A 17,380-nucleotide genomic window follows, 5' to 3' on the forward strand; every position below is an offset into this window, starting at 1 on the left:
GAACGGATATGTCTACAGTCCACTGAGATTGAGTCCGAAACAAATCAACCTCCTCTAGCCAGTCCCGCTTTGGTGTGGTTTGAGAAATCTGGCAGATGTTTTGCTGCACTGATTTCCACTCAGGCGAAGACACATTCCTCTCACAGAGCATCATAATCAGACCTCGGATTATTTATGCAGTGCACTGATCCAGTGTGGAGATCAGAGGTTTTGACTCATAAAGTGCACTTACATAATGAAATATATATAATAATGAAACATTATAAAATGCTCACTGTGTTTAGCAGGATTATAAGTGTGCAGTGAAGCAGAGATAATGTTGTATGAGTGTATAGACACAAAAACCAGTGTTGGCAATGCTAGTTTAAAGTAAGCTTCCCATGCCACAAGTTACTCATATTTTAAAGTAGTTATACAGTCATGTTACTATTTGAAAAAGTAGTTAGCCTCACTAAAACTACTAACCAAAAAAGGTTAGTAAATTGGCTTCAAAATCTTAATTGAAACTATTTAAATTGTAATTTTCTACTTACTAAAGTCTTTCTAAAGACTTTTTTATCAACAAAAATTTGTATAAAATTTTTAGATGATCTATATATTTGTTCCATTTCCATGCAACAGATTATATAATTCAATTTTACAATTTAATTCTGCTTTCAGAGCACAATAACAATGAACATCTCAGTTAGAGTTAAATTAAATTAAATTAGGTTTTACTTAATGATATTTGAAAGACTTAAAATTGGTGAATAAATTATTTGAACTAGTTCATTTACAAGAACCGTTCAAAATGAATGATTCACATTAAACAAACTGATTGAATGTTTTGGACGTCCCAACAATAGGTGGCTTTCTCTGATTACGTTTTAAGTCTTCTTATGGTTGACCTTTGACCCCCAGCTCGGCCCCAGCCCACCAGCCGTCCCACAGTCCCGCAGGAAAAGGTACAGGCACGCAGCGTGCTCTTGTCATGGGAGCCAGGCAGCGACGGTTTATCACCGGTCCGGTATTACACAGTTCAGGTCAGAGAGCTGCCCGAGAAGAACTGGACGGTTCATTCAGCGTCTGTTAGCCATGAGTCCAGCTCCTACATCGTAGACAGGTACAAAGAACATAAGCTGGGAAGTTGTGTGTGATTTGATTTAAAAGTCCTTCATGCATAAAGTCACAGTACTTCACAGCACAGTTTTTCCATAATGAGTGCTGTTACATTGTTAGTCTCTGTAACTTTATACTGGCTTTATTCAAAGCATATTTTGAGTAGCTTCCTGTGTTTTGACTCGCGTGTGTGATTTTTCTCTCAGACTGAAGCCCTTCACCTCCTATCAGTTCAGAGTGAAGGCCACTAATGATATTGGAGACAGTGACTACAGTGAAGAGAGTGAAGCCATCACAACGCTACAGGATGGTTAGAACATTTAACCCTTTCCACTTCACTTATACTCTTTATCAATGCTTTATTGTGGACGCACACACACTCACACACACACACACACACACACACACACACACACACACACACACACACAGACACACACACACACACACACACAGACACACACACACACACACACACACACACACACACTTAGATATTTTAAGGCATCATAAAAGTTTCAAATGTTTCTTAGCGGGTTAAGATGCCCAAAATGAAGCAGTACAACTGTTTTCAACATTGATGATAAAAAAAATGTCAAATCAGCATATTCGAATGATGAAGGATCATGTGACACTGAAGACTGGAGTAATGGTACTGAAATAAATTATTTTAAATTTGTAATAATTTTTCACAGAAATACTGTTTTTACTGTATTTTTGATTAAATAAATGCAGCCTTGGTGAGCACAAGATACTTCTTACTGACCTAAACATTTTGTTCGGTATCCCTGTGTAGATAGTATTGCAGCTCACTAGGTTTTAAAACAGAGCCAATAAACACCATATTCTTCTCTGCATGCCTCCGCCTTCCTCTTTTCTCTGAATATATACAGCCGAGTCATTTTGTGATGTGCATCTCATGAATTGACCATTATGCTGCACACAGATGCTATTCTGCCTGTATTACAACAGTACTGTTTTATAGCCGTAATAGCAGCCAAGGTTTTATTGTGAAGCCAGGTGATGCTATTGTGTTCCAGCAATTATGTCATTGCTGGAGGCAGTAGAATAAGTGAGGTAATACAGTATCTCTGGTCGCTACGAGACTAAATGTTACCCAAGCAACTCCAGTGAAGAGAGACGGGCCCTTAATAATGCCTGTTTAAAACCCCAATGCAACAAATCAGGCTGTAAGACAGGCTTGGCATGTTTAGAAATGCAGTGTTTATGTAGCGTAAGACATTTTAGCTGATGGGGCAAAACATTCACAATGATGCCAAGTACACAGTTATCTTTATGTCTCTCTATTTAATAGTATCTCTTGCTCTCTCCAGCTCCAGACGAATCTCCCACAATCCTGACTGTCACGCCACACACCACAACCTCTGTGCTGATTTGCTGGCAGGTAAGGGGGCGGGACTTTACGCTGTGCTTCTCATTATACATCCGAATCAGCCGTGCTTTTCCATCAACGGTTTGTAATAACAGAGCAGGAGGGCATAGTATGTACCTTAAACACATATTCTCAATGTCACCCCTGAATTACCATTTCAAAGAGGGCTGGTTTTAAAAGCCGCAAGCGTTTTAATCCATTTTTAATCTATTCAGGTGGAAAAAGGTAAATGAACTGGTTCCTCCACCAGAACCAGTCCATTCATGCTTTATTGGGGGGGGTGGGATCATTAAACTTGAGCTCAAAATTTGCAGAAGTTTGACATGACAGAGCACAAATGTTATCCCTCCGGATATTAGCAACGTACATGTGTTTACACAACCTTCAACCGCAAACACTAATCAAATGGAAAAAGCTTAAAGTCTTGAAAGCTAATCTTTTTTCTGACAATAGCAGAAGCAGAAATTGCAATTAGTGATGCACCGAAATGAAAAATCTGGGCTGAAACTGAAAATTCTGGATTGACTTGGCCGAAAGCCAAAACCAAAAATCCTTTTTAAACATTATCTATTTCTGATTTAAAATCAACTTTTTTTGTATGTTGTATTAACATTAGATTATTTTTATGAAATTCAATACATTTAATGATACAGAATTTTAAAAATACAAGCAAGTTAGGTGAACGGGAAGGTATAGTGTCATATAGAAACAAGTGTACTACTACATAAAAATTTCGTGTTGATGTATTATTCCAGTGGACTTTGCTTGTACGATGAGCATGAGCGATACATGAGCGGAGCGTTCTCATTTTTGGTGGCCAAAATTTCAGTGCATCCCTAATTGCAATTCTGTGAGATGACACTAGTACCAAAGAAATTCCACACCTCACCGTAAATGACACTGTTGATTATGTGTGGTGACTCAGCCCCCTCCTGAGGAGAAGATTAACGGGATCCTGCTGGGCTTCCGAATCCGATATCGGGAGTTGCTTTATGATCGACTCCGAAGTTTCAGCGTTCATACCATCAGTGGCGCTTCAACCAGCTGGGCAGAACTTACATGTAAGCATAAAACATACAGTCTCTTCACTAGTGACAATTCTCTTTCTAGCAAGATATGGTGAGACATGACCCAAAATAAAGTATGCAACATAATTACCAATGTTGAAACCATTTTGTTGTAGTGCTTTGGCCTTTTTTTGCACCTAACCAAGAAAATTGTGATATATATATATATATATATATATATATATATGATCAATTAATCAAATTATTTAATTGATATTAGTATTAATCAAAATTGAGAATTAAATATTAGCTCAAAAACCTGCCCGAGTATCATTGTTGTAAACCAAGCATAATTCATTAAAAACTATTTTAAAATATTTAAGCTAATTTCTCACTCTTATTATTTTTCTGATCATATCTTCTTCATAAATGTCCTCCACTTTCTCTCCTGCAGCTCCATATAGTTTGCGGAATCTCAGCGAGCCGTCCCTCACTCAGTACGAGCTGGACAGTAAGCCATTTCCTGTTTGTTCTTGCGATCTGCAATTTGTTTCCTGCCATAAAACTGATATATGATTGTGTCTAATGCAGCACAAGTCAAGTCTTGCTTAAGAGTTGAGAATATGCAGCCTGGATGTTTAGGCTAGCTGCTATCAGCAGGCCTGTTCTCACCTCATGTCTAGAGTGGTAATGGAGTTAAGAGCCGGGTCTGGTTTCTCTCTGCCGTCAATAATGTCTGCACGAAGTGCAGTGTGTCAATTGAGTTCAGATAAGTGACTCATCACTTGGACTGGGAGCCAGTGAGTCAAAGTTAATGAAACAAAAATGGTCCAGAAATTAGAACATCTAATATAAAACAAAACACATTATTTGTCTTTATTGTTGTTGTTTTGTTATGTTTTTTGAAGTAGATAAAATTTGTGAAGTGCCAACCATGCATGAAGACACTGTTATTTGTGTTTTTTGCACTTTTGTAGATCTTATGAAGCATAAGCGATATGAAATCAGAATGAGTGTGTACAATGCTGTTGGTGAGGGACCAACTAGCTCACCACAGGAAGTCTTTGTTGGTGAAGCAGGTAAAAACTTGTATTACCGTTATGAAGTCCTTTCATGCTGACATATGAAAACGAACAGAACTTCACATCACATCGATGTTCTCTCACAGTTCCCACTGCCCCGCCTCAAAATGTGATCATCCAATCAGCTACAGCCACACAATTTGATGTGACGTGGGACCCGCCTCCACTGGAGACTCAGAATGGAGACATTCAGGGTTATAAGGTCAGACTCTGATGACTAAGTGGAAAATGCTTTTAGTGTGACTTGCATGTGTATATTTCTAAGGTGTTGAATCATGGGTTTTTCTTACTAATGTTGACTATTTATATCACATGGTGGAAATTACACTTTTTTGAATAATTACAAAATTCTAAATTACACCTTGAAAGATTTTTCGAAACAATTCAGCTTGCTTTTGGCAGTTTTATAAAACAGTTAAATTTTGAAATTGTTTGATTATATCATATAATCAAATGGCATAATTATGTACTAATTCATATTTTTCATAATGGATTTTCATATTTTAAAATTGTCTGAGCTTGAGATTTGGGCAAAACACTCAAATCTATACATAAAAAGGCCATTTTAAAAAGGTTACAATAATAAATGAGGCACGGTTGTAATGTGACCTTCATATAACAAAAAGGATAAACCTCTTGGGACATGAAAGTGCTCGAAGTTGTAGAACGCCTAAAATAGACATACAGAACAATAATATGAGTTTGACCTATTGTTTTCTTATTGCAGATCTTCTTTTGGGAATATCAACGGAAAAACGAGACTGAGAAACTGCGGACACTCTTCCTGCCAGAGGGAGGGGTGAAGCTCAAAAATCTAACGGGCTACACCACCTACATGATCAGTGTTGCTGCTTTCAACGCAGCGGGCGATGGGCCACGCAGTCCACCGACCAGAGGAAGAACCCAGCAAGCTGGTGAGGAAACGTAAAAAACTTCTGTCCTTACTTGTCTCCTCCAGGACCTTCATGCATATCTCAACAAAAACACTTGTTCTGGGTTATTTGCTAAGCACATAATGTACCAAGTACCGGAAGGCCACTATGGTATCTGCTAGATAGCCCTCCTTTTTTAGGTTTTAAAGCGGTGAGTAATTGTACTTTTTAGCCACTTATTTTACAGTTAACACATGGGCAATCAATTAGGAGTTTGGAATACTGGAAACTATTTCAAATGATTTCATTATTTATGTGTCTAAGACCTTCTGGAATGCGAACCGCTGCTGACAACTGGCCAAGAAATATCAAAAACTCAACAAGCTATCCTTTGCTTCTAATCAGTAAATCTGCTATATGCATTTGTTTGTGTGCTTAAAGTTTGGTCTGATAAAGCAGAGTTATTTCTGCCTTATTCGGCTCTTGCGGTTTTCATTCAGCATGCCTGTGAGTTGTCTCACGGCCCAGAGCGTCTGTGGGACACAGTCTCGAGATTGTTCTCTCTTTCTGAAGGAGATACTTCCCCTGGAGTCTAAAAGAAATATGCTTTTCTTTGGAGTGCCAAAGAAGTGACCGTTTTTTTTGTCATCTGATATTGTAAAGTTGGATTCAGAGTCAAAATGTGTAGAATCCAGGCTATTTTGTTATATGTGGGCTTTTGTTTTCACCGTCTTTGCTAATAAAATTCTAGAAGGGGAGAGACGAAGAAGCATATGGCATGGCATGTAAATATGGCATATAAAAATGATTTTTTGAAGCAAATGGCATATTTCCATTCTATATATCTCAAAAACGAATGGCAGAACTTACACTGGGTTTATTCATTGCTTTTTGATTTAGAAAAAAACGATTTGACACAAATATAATAAACTTCACGACTAACTAGTCTGATTCTCAAGGGAATGATTCTTATGAACTGGTTCATATTCAATCAAAGAGACTCACCAGGCATTGGTTTAAATCAGTCTAGCAAATTAGTTTTCAATCATTAGAGCTTTTAATGAATTAACACCTAACTTTTTTATACATAGGTATTGTATATTACGCTGCTGTCACTTTAATACACAGATCTAAAATACACATGCTTAAAATGCATGCAATTAATATGCTTACATAATGTTGAAAAACTGTGATGTCACATGAACTTGACCACAATAGAGATGATAATCAAAACCAAACGGATGTTTTGTTAGTGTTTGTAAATGTAACAAAATGTACATTGTAAAACAAAATGTAACAAAATGTACAAATGGACTCAAAAATGTACAACATGGTATAGTAAATAATCTGTGGGGTATTTTGAGCTGAAACTTCACAAACACATTATGGGGAACACACACCAGAGACTTATGTTATGTGTCTATTCAGAATTACTTAAGAGCAGCAACCTTTTTATTTTGGCTATTTCATGTATGTCCCACTTGCCAAAATGGGGGGTGTCTAGTAAGGGGTTAAATAATTAAAATGTTGCAAAAAATTACTTTTTTGTATGCAGTTAAGATTGTGTGTGGTTGAAGTATTATTAAAATTATTGAGAGTATTGTTTTACTTAGTTACAACAGGTAACACTTTAAAATTAGATTCATTAGTTAACTACCTTAGTTAACATAAACTAAGAATGAACAATACTTCTTCAGCATTTATTAACCTTAGTGAATATTATTTTCAACATTTCCTAATACATCATTAAAATCAAAGTTGTATTTGTTAACATTAGTTAATGCACTGTGAACTAACATGAACAAACAATGAACAGCTTTAGTTGTATTAACTAACATTAAAAATATTAATAAATACTGTAACAAATGTATTGCTCATTGTTAGTTCATGTTAGTTAAAACATTAGTTAAACCTTATTGTAAAGTGTTACCAATTGCTAATATAGAAAACATTTTGACTGGCATTAAATGATTTTGCCTCAAGCTGTGGAGCTTAAGTACATCGCTAAGGAAGTACAATAAATCAGCAAGAGTCACTAGTTGTGTCTGTCTTCCTCTCTTTCGCCTAAAATGATTTGTCTCTGTATTATGTCTGCTCTTTTTATTTTTTCACCCCAAAAATAATGACAGGCAAAGGTAATTTTGTTCTAGCTGTTTTTTTTTTTATTCCAAGAAGGGTTTAAAGTCCTAATCCCAGGAAAAGGAGAAAGGCAGACGTGTTTAAGCCATTGAGACTGTCTGTCGTGTCTCTCCTGATTAGCAGATGTTTTCTCTTTCAGCTCCCAGCGCTCCCAGTTTCATCCATTTCAGTGAGCTCACCACAACCTCTGTCAACGTGTCGTGGGGCGAGCCTGTCTTCCCTAATGGCATCCTCGAGGGTTACAGACTCATCTACGAGCCCTGCATGCCTGTTGATGGTCAGTGCCTTTCTTGTTTCTTAAGCCTTTAGCTTAAAAGTTCCTTTTTCCAACACCTTACTAGCATTACTAGATAATCATGAGTTTAATTGATATCAGTTAGGAATCAATAGTGTGTGTGTGTGTTATTGTGTGTGTTATTGTGTGTGTTTGCGTGTGCGTGTGTGTGCGTGTGTTTGCGTGTGTGTGTGTGTGTGTGTGTGTGTGTGTGTGTGTGTGTGTGTGTGTGTGTGTGTGTGTGTGTGTGTGTGTGTGTGTGTGTGTGTGTGTGTGTGTGTGTGTGTGTGTGTGTGTGTGTGTGTGTGTGTGTGTGTGTGTGTGTGTGTGTGTGCGTGCGTGCGTGCGTGCGTGCGTGCGTGCGTGCGTGCGTGCGTGCGTGCGTGCGTGCGTGCAGGGGTGTTGGGCCCAGGAACAATTCCTTCCACAATTGTTCTAACTGCAAATTGTCAATATTATAATCAGTCAGGGTCCATAATTAACATTTGCCACATCTGCCAATGGTGAATTATTTAAAAAGTTACTAGCCATTCTTAACTGCCCATGAAACAGTATTTTGCATTATTTTCATTTACATAATATCTATATTTTTATATAATTTTGCTATTTGTCCTTGCTTATGACAAACAGCACAGATATTTTTGCAGCATCAATTGTTATTTATATATTATATATACTATTATAGCATTTATTAACATTTTGAAATACCTTTTATTGTTATATTTCCAGTTTTCATTTTAATTTAGTTTAAGTTTTGGTGATTTTGCTATGTGCTTTTGTCGTTTTTATTAGTTTTAAAAAATGTAAATATATATTTAGCTTCAATTAATTATTATTTCAATTTTAGTTTGAATAATTCTGGTAGTTCAATTTATTTTATTTCAGTTAGTTGCCCAGGCAACCTTTCTAATTAGCATTTAAACTTTTTAAATAACGTTTTCATCATAATTATTTTTCATTTCAATTAACAAGTTTTCATTTTAGTTAATAAAAACACTGCTTACAAAATAACAATTGTCTGGTGAAACAGCATCTGTCACAGGTCCTTCATTTTTTTTTTCATATTTGGTGCCTTTTAGTGGATTTGTATTGTCTTATGGATTTCTGGAGGAAACTTAAGGAGAGAAAATATACACTTAGGAAAGTTGTTAGGAGACACACAAGTCTTTACAACTGCATCATGCTGATTACTTAACGGATCATGTGCTCATCACTTGTCAAATAATCATTCTTTAACACTACAGACAAGTTGTAGTAAAAATGACCTGCCAAATTCTAATTAACTGACCAAAGTCATTTCGCTTGCATTAGGCATTTATTGAGTGTTAATTGTGGACCCTCCAGTCAATAATCCGATGCCAACAGTAAGGTTGAAATGAGATCTACACCCATGAGTGAGTGTGTGTTGAGCTCCTGTTGCCTGAACTAAAAGCAGTGTGTTTGTCTAGAGTCCTCAGTGGCCTGTGTCGACTGTCTTCACTCCCCCTCCCCCCCAGGCGTCAGTAAGATCGTGACGGTGGACGTGAAGGGGAACGCCCCCCTATGGCTGAAAATCAAAGACCTGGCGGATGGCGTCACGTACAACTTCCGCATTCGTGCCAAAACCTTTACCTATGGTCCAGAGGTGGAGGCCAACATCACCACAGGACCTGGAGAAGGTCTGTATGCTAGAGCCTCAGTGCTATTTCAGCAAAGCAGCTTCAGCTGAGCTCATGTAACCCTATTTCTTCTTTGTGATCAGGAGCCCCGGGCCCTCCTGGTGAGCCCTTCATCTCTCGATATGGCTCCGCCCTCACCATCCACTGGGCCAATGGGGATCCCGGGCGAGCACCCATCACACGCTATGTTATTGAGGCCAGACCCTCAGGTGAGATCATTAAAAATACCAATTATCACGTTTGAGAAATTAAACACTGGAGTCGTGGCTTAGTGAACCATGGTGCTCATATTGGAGTTGCAGGTTTGTGTGTGTACCGGTTACTTTCCCCTTGTCTTCAAACTTCCTGTCGTTTCTTTAAAGTCTTTGTCTATAAAAAGAGTCAGAACTCGAAGACTGTGATTTAGTTAAATAAATATATGTGCTGCGTGTTTCAGTGTTCAGACTTGTAAACAGAAGTGCTGTTTTCGAAAAAAGTGTTGGTTCTCATGCAGGAAATGTTGGTTTAAACCCAGGTTGGACAGCTTCCACTCCTCTTCTCCTGCTCCAATTTTCTACCCATCTACCCCAAAAAAGTGTCAAAAATCAAACAGAAATAGGTATTAAACAGAAATTGACTAAACTGAATTCACTACGTTTTAGCTTACAGTGAAAAATAACTAAATATTTTCTGATTTAGAAGAACCAACTTAAGTCTTCAGAGAATTATGTAAACGCACTGGCTCCGGCTTTAAGGCCCAGACTGAGCATGAGGTCTGTTTTTCAGCATATTCCTTCAGTCAAACTCTTAGATACAATTGTCCCAAACAATGAAGAGTGATTCCATATGCGTCTGGATAAAAGTTGCTGACGGCAGCTTGTGTCCGATGAAGGAGATATATTGATCTGAGCGCTCCAACTGAGACAGTGCAGATCAGATTTCCTCAATGACTGAGGAGAAGCCCTGCTCGAATGAGAAAAGAGTGAGTTCTGGGGGAGGAGCAGATTGGTTTAAGAAACTGTGTGTGTGTGTGTGTGTGTGTTAAAAATCCATACATAAGTGTGATGTATGCAGCCAGACCATCTTTGCATGCCGTTGAAGTGGAATATTATTGTCCCTCTCAGTCTCAGCCCTGAAAATCTCACCCTGCAATTTCTCTGCCAGGCCTTGCACATGACACCAGCACTCACTCTCTCTCTCTCTCTCTCTCTCTCTCTCTCTCTCTCTCTCTTGAGGTTCTTGGTAGCACATTCTTGGCGCTTGAGGTTCTTGGTAGCACATTAGACTCAGCTGAAATGAAATGTTATATATTGTGATAAAATTGTATTTGATGAGATCTAGCCTCTAGTTCTGACAGCTGCTGCAGTGTTAGACACACACACACACACACAATAAGTGTTCTTAAAGGGACAATATAATCCAGAATGAAAATGTGGTCATTATTCACACGATTCACCCTGACTTGTGTATGGTTTTGAAATGACATGAAGATGAGTAAATAATAATAGGATTTTCATATTTGGGTGTACTGTGTCTTTAAGGTTATCAGACTCAAAGGACTTATTACTGATATGAATGACAAACTATAATACTATATATGACTAGGCCTTTTTCTTTCTAAAATGTTTCAGATGAAGGCTTGTGGGACATATTAATCAAGGACATTCCCAAGGAAGTGACATCATACACCTTCAACATGGATATCTTGAAACAGGGAGTCAGTTATGACTTCCGGGTCATTGGGGTGAATGACTATGGATATGGGTCTCCAAGCCAACCGTCACCGTCCATATCAGGTTAGTTCAAACCTTCAAATTTAGTTGAAGTGAAAATCAATCTGAACTCATACTTAAGCCAATTTGTCTAATGATATATGCAATTGTTTTTAATTCCAGCCCAAAAAGTGGCTCCATTTTATGAGGAATGGTGGTTTCTGGTAGTGGTGGCTCTGGTCGGCCTCATTTTCATCCTGCTTCTAGTTTTCATCCTCATCATCAGAGGCCAGAGCAAGAAATATGCCAAGAAATCTGACTCAAGTATGTCTATCTATCTATCTATCTATCTATCTATCTATCTATCTATCTATCTATCTATCTATCTATCTATCTATCTATCTGTCTGTCTGTCTGTCTGTCTGTCTGTCTGTCTGTCTGTCTGTCTGTCTGTCTGTCTGTCTGTCTGTCTGTCTGTCTGTCTGTCTGTCTGTGCATTTGTTTATGTCAAAGGGTCATTCAGTGAGTGGCATGATGAATGAAACAGCATTGTTGTTGCTGTGACATCATCACTGTGGCATGTGTGTGTAAATGTGCGGTCAGCATTTCTGTAGTAAGAGCAGACAGAAAAAAAACAGTACTGAGGGGTGTGTGGGTCAGTCATGTGGGTCACTAAACATATTAAACAAACTAAGGGAGCATGAGAGGCCTAGTTTTTCCTTCCACACAAAAACACATTCCATAACACAAATGTCCAACACACACACACATATACGCACCATTCACACAACACTACTTTTGTCAGCCTAGACGTTTTTCTACCTTAATGAGGGTGTTGAACTCCAAAAATGCCAAAATGATGGCCTTGTGGTTTAGCTGACATTGCATCATGTTATTGTGATCGACCCCAAAGCAAAATTAATTCCTGTTCCATTAATTTAGACTCAAAGCATCATCTTCACCAGAACTGAATTTGTCACATCTCAGTGTGATGTATAGGGCTTTGGTCCAAACTGCATCTTATGCTCTCTTAATGTCTCTCTATATCTCATCCCATACAGGCAACAATTCCAACTGCAATGCACTGGCACATGGAGAGATGGTCAGTCTGGACGAGAGCCGCTTCCCTGCCTTGGAACTGAACAATCGTCGACTGTCAGTCAAAAATTCCTTCTGCCGCAAAAATGGTGTCTATACCAGGTCAGCGGAAGTTACTGTCTCTCTTTGTCTCGTTTTTAAGGTTTTTACTGTTTTTTTACACTCATTAAGATTGTACTAAGGTCACTTTCACAACTCTTCACACAGTTCTCCTTAACAACTTTCAGCTTGACAGAGCAGTAAATTTCACACCCAACAAACACACATTGTCATTCATAACACAATGACCTAACAAACACTAACAACAGGCAAACATTACACTGTTATTACATTGATCAGATAATTAAATGTCATTTTGCCCAATAGGCTGAAAATTTGGATATGAAGTGGTAAATCAATTATCATATGTGCTTATTTTGTACATTGCACATAGAACTATTAAACTCCCATAAAGCTTCAACCACGTGGCAGTAATGAGGCAAAAATAGCCAAAAATCTAAGAGTTCCATGGAAAGACTGATGGGATTACCAAATGGCTACCTTCATAAGATCCTACTTTCCATCATAAAACTCAATATAAAAGTTTCTGTTTCCACTAATGAGGCCATTTCTCTCTGACATGGCACAGGCTAAGTGCAATAACAGATTTGGGTTCGTGACCTCACCTATACTGACATCATTCTCTGTGAAACGGGACTGTTTTAAAATTGCAACTAGAATTGTCTATCAATATATTTTATGAAATTATGGATGTGCTGGGATGTGTAGACACTGCATTTGAAGAAGTGTTTGCATAGTGTGTACAGCAACTTGTTTTTTAGCTTTTATTTTGCATCGTATTTTTATTTTGTATCATAATTTGTATTTTTATTGGAATTTTATTTTGAATCGTATTTTTATTTTGTAATATATTCTTATTTTGTACCAAATTTATTTTATTTTATTTTATTTATTTATTTCTGTTTTACAGCACACAGTATTTATTTTGAACCTAACCTCCCTATCTAAATCTCTAGACAAATTAGATTATTTTTCATTTTTCTTGCCTGTGCATTATTTGTTTTTAATTTTAGCATCCACCTGACAAGAATGGTCTTATTCTTATGAAGTCAGATTGCTTATACTAGCAGACATCGCCCGAACAAGATCATAATTTGTGCTAACATTTATGTCCTTGCACATAAAAGTAATTCTGCAATATTTTTAATATAGTCAAGCATTGTCATGAAAAGAATCAAACACCTGTAGCAATATTTCCAGGTGCACCAGGTGTGTAGAGTCAATTCCATTTGAGAAATCCAGCCTATTATCACTCCTTAGTTCTCAGCATCTGCCTTCCTTCATCCTGGGTCACCTTGAGGAGGATCAAAGGTCCTCTGGTCTTTGATGGGATGCCAGGCTCTTTCCTCTGGCCGCAGATTAATGAAGAGGTTTGGAAGGAATGCGCAGATGAAGTTCCACAGGCTTTGTTCTCTCTCGGGTGGAGGGTCCAAGAAGCTTGATTTGGATTGTGGGCTCACCGACTGAGAGGATCAGGGAAGTGAATGAAGAACTTCAGGAAAAATCTTAGAGAAGTGACTGGAGCATCGAGGTAGAAAGAATCAAAGACGTTGCTGAAGAACTGCAAAGTGTAGAGGGCTGGCTCAAGCGTGCTGTCTTGCTGGTGTAAAAAATGTAATGTAATCAATGACATATCATAGATCAAGTAACACAATACAGAGAGCTTCTCTCTGTGGAGATACTGTCAGGATTCAAAGACTGCCCGCTGAGAAGGAGGTCTGTGATTTGAAATTTTTTCACGTCTTTTATGGCATGTCTGTGGTTTCTCAAGCAAAGCCCACCATGAGAACAAAACTTCACAGCAAACGGCATTCGTTTCCCATTGACATATGAAAGTTTAGGGGATGCCAGCTTTGTTTAAAGAACAGACCTACATTTATGTTGTTTAAATTTTAAAATTAGGATGTGCAAACTCAATTGGAATTTTTGTGTTGATTGCGCACATTCACTTTCATTTTATGTAAAGAAAAGCTGGGAATTCGGCTAAACATCTTGAGCCCTATCTTGCACCCAGCCCAATTGACTTTGTACACCGACGCATGTATCATTCCAATTTGGACTTTTCCCTCCACAGGCGCACGTCTGTAAATTAGGGAATGAATCAGCGAAAAGCTGTGAATCGCTCCTGGCGTGCGCCTGGCAAATCCGCCATCATAATACCAATCCGCCATGGAACAAGCGTGCCTGCTTTTACAGGGAATGTGAGATGACGCTCTTATTGGTTTATTTCATGTTACGCCCAAACCACACCTATGAGTAATGTAGCTACCTTGAGATCCGCCCACAATGTTACTTGCGTTTTGGGTTTGATACTTGCTTTTCAGATCGTTAAAATAGGGCCATTTTCCAATGCATCTTTAAAATTAAATAAATCCTTAAGAATTAGATGTCTTATTGCTAATAAGTTGGTGGAGATGTATGATTCTATTTTTTGTAGGTGTATATTTACATTTATGTATTTAGCAACTAGGTTTATGTTCTCTTGTAATCACGAATGCAGGTTTGAAATCAACAGTGTAGTGCGAGAAATGTGAAAACAACTTGTAAACAAATAGACTGCAAACATCAGCAAAACACAGGCGCTGTGTGGATGTAGAATTTGTTCTGGAATGTTTCAGCGTCAGTGGTAGAGAAAATGACACATCCTCTGTTCTGAAAATAGCAAATTTATCAATCTTTTTGCTGTCTTTGTTGTGTATTAAGTGTATTTTAAAGAATAGTGAAACTTGTACAAAACAATTACAACAAAATGATTTTGAAAGGTTTTTCAGAGAAAAACAGAAATATTTCAGGTTTTCCGGCTGAAAACCGCAGTCAGCAAAAGAGGTTTTTATATTTCAAATATCCGATGCACAATCTGGAATTCGCAAGATGTTTTCTTTGCTGCTCTCCACTGCTGTGTCACAGAGACTTAGTTATGCAGAAAACCCTCCGAGCTGGAATACTGTGGTCCCATGATGCTCATAAAGAAACCCCTCTTAATACACACACACACACTGTATTCCATTCAGCTAACAAAGAGACAAGTGTCTGCAGTTAGAATTACAGCCAACCCTTTTCTAAGGATGCTTCACACTGTGCTGCAGTCAGATATTGCTTCATTTTTCATTTTCAGTACTGTTTTTTCCGGTACTGAAGCATGCTGCGACTTAAGTCAAGCACGAAAAATATAGTATACATAAATTCGCATAAATATGCACTAAAAACGAATCAGTTCTATCGTAATGTGTAATAGTAAAATGTGACATTATATATGCAACTTATCTTGTAGTTTTGTTAGTTATTATATATATATTTTTTTTTTTTCCCAGTGTGACTTATACTCAGGTGCAATACTTAAAATTAGAGATTTTCTATGAATTTCTTAAATCATATATTTGTTTAGAATAACTCATTTCATTAAGGCTTTCAAAAACATAACATCAATGAACAATTTAGCATTATACATTTCATTTATGTTAAAAGCACTAAAATTGGACATACAGTATAAACAATATTCATCCTGTCATTAGGTCACCTCCTCGACCCAGTCCAGGCAGTCTGCACTATTCGGATGAGGACGTCAGCACCAAGTACAACGATCTGATCCCAGCAGAGAGCAGCAGTCTCACAGAGAAGCCCTCAGAGATCTCAGATTCACAGGTAACAAACATTATCACATTATGTCTGTTCATGTATGTTAGAAGGACAGTTCACCTTAAAATTCAATTTCTGTCCTCATTTACTCACCCTTATTTCATTTCAAGAGGCTTTTAAGCTTTACAAAGAACATAAAAACACCTTTTATTTTAAATATTGCGCATACACAGACTTTGACTACTTTTGAGATATTTTTCTGAAAAGTTTATGTTGTGTTTTGCTCCTTTTGGAAGCTTGAAAGCTTCAGTTCCCATTGTTATTGTATGGGACAGATCAACCAGTATATTAAAAAAAATCTCCTTTTTGTGTTCCATTGATGAAAGAACATTTTAAAACAACATGAGGGTGAGTAAATAGTTACATAATCTTCGTTTTTGGGTGAACTGTCCCTTTAACCTCCGAGCAGGATTTATAATGCTAAATCTAGTCGCATCAATTTAGAATAGGACCTGTTGAAATTCCCTTATCACACACTTTTATTAGGACAAGACTCGCTGTGCTGAAACTGAAACGTTCTCAAAAGTAGGATACAGCCCTCCAGGAAAGGTCTGTTATACCCTACTTGAGATTTTGGCTGTCTTACTTGAGCATGGCTTCAATCCTAGGTCCTGTGGGTGGTTATTTTTTTATCATGTCCAGAGTGTTCTGCTGCATCCTCGTTCATTCTCTCCAGACTTTGTGTCTTGAGGCACAGGTTGGAAAATCTGTGGTAGACTTGAGAGCAAAACACAATGTGCACTGCACAGAAACTGAAATCACACACACACATATAAAGACTGAAGTGTGAGAACTGGAAGGCCTTGGTTGGACTCTGTCCACTTCTCTTAAGTGACCGTTTTGCTGGAATGATCAGCACAAAAACTTCTCAGTTTGAGTCATGTGAAAGTCTGGCATTGGCAGTTAATCAATCAAAAGCAAGAAACACAAACTCATGTTGTTGTTTTCTTCACATTAACAGACTTGCTTCTCCCATGAAGCACTGTTGCACACTGTAAATATATTTTTAGTCCTTTGTTCAGAAGTGTCATTCACCCTCTGATTTGTGGAGTGGATTTTTTTAATGCAATTTCCAATTCTTGGTATTTTTATTTTTGGTATTTATATTTAATATAGTAATGCTGCTTGAAATTTGATACTTTTTTTCTGATATAACAAAAATAATTATTAAAATTACATCATGCCTAAAATGCAAACTGATCAGTTCAGATCTACAGTTTATTTAAAAAAATATTTTTAAAAGTATGTAATTATTGTTAAATTGGCTAGGATTCGAAATAAATTATCTTTGCACTCTAAATTAAGTGTTTTTATATTATAATATTAGTGAAGACTTAAATAAATTAACTTTAAATGTAGCAAATCTAATCCC

At 37.5% G+C, this 17,380-nt stretch overlaps 1 protein-coding gene across 7 annotated transcripts in view; it reads left to right on the forward strand.

Moving 5' to 3' along the window:
* sdk2b (sidekick cell adhesion molecule 2b) overlaps positions 1-17,380 on the forward strand; it is a 305,599-nt gene that overhangs the window by 278,281 nt on the left and 9,938 nt on the right. For 2 of the 7 annotated variants that reach the window (XM_077200331.1, XM_077200333.1), the window contains exons 30-45: positions 901-1,102; positions 1,305-1,408; positions 2,433-2,503; positions 3,417-3,552; positions 3,953-4,009; positions 4,476-4,577; positions 4,667-4,782; positions 5,308-5,494; positions 7,731-7,868; positions 9,314-9,523; positions 9,607-9,732; positions 11,134-11,298; positions 11,398-11,538; positions 12,276-12,414; positions 15,885-16,014; positions 16,495-16,557. In XM_077200331.1, coding sequence (XP_077056446.1) covers positions 901-1,102; positions 1,305-1,408; positions 2,433-2,503; positions 3,417-3,552; positions 3,953-4,009; positions 4,476-4,577; positions 4,667-4,782; positions 5,308-5,494; positions 7,731-7,868; positions 9,314-9,523; positions 9,607-9,732; positions 11,134-11,298; positions 11,398-11,538; positions 12,276-12,414; positions 15,885-16,014; positions 16,495-16,557 — 2,087 coding nt within the window. The remainder of the gene's footprint in view (positions 1-900; positions 1,103-1,304; positions 1,409-2,432; positions 2,504-3,416; positions 3,553-3,952; positions 4,010-4,475; positions 4,578-4,666; positions 4,783-5,307; positions 5,495-7,730; positions 7,869-9,313; positions 9,524-9,606; positions 9,733-11,133; positions 11,299-11,397; positions 11,539-12,275; positions 12,415-15,884; positions 16,015-16,494; positions 16,558-17,380) is intronic. The other 5 variants (XM_077200337.1, XM_077200335.1, XM_077200334.1 and 2 more) reach the window with 3 other exon arrangements.

This window comes from Siphateles boraxobius, unplaced genomic scaffold (assembly GCF_051911475.1).
Source record: "Siphateles boraxobius isolate OS27281-9 unplaced genomic scaffold, OSU_SipBor_1 46, whole genome shotgun sequence".
Lineage (NCBI taxonomy): Eukaryota > Metazoa > Chordata > Actinopteri > Cypriniformes > Leuciscidae > Siphateles > Siphateles boraxobius.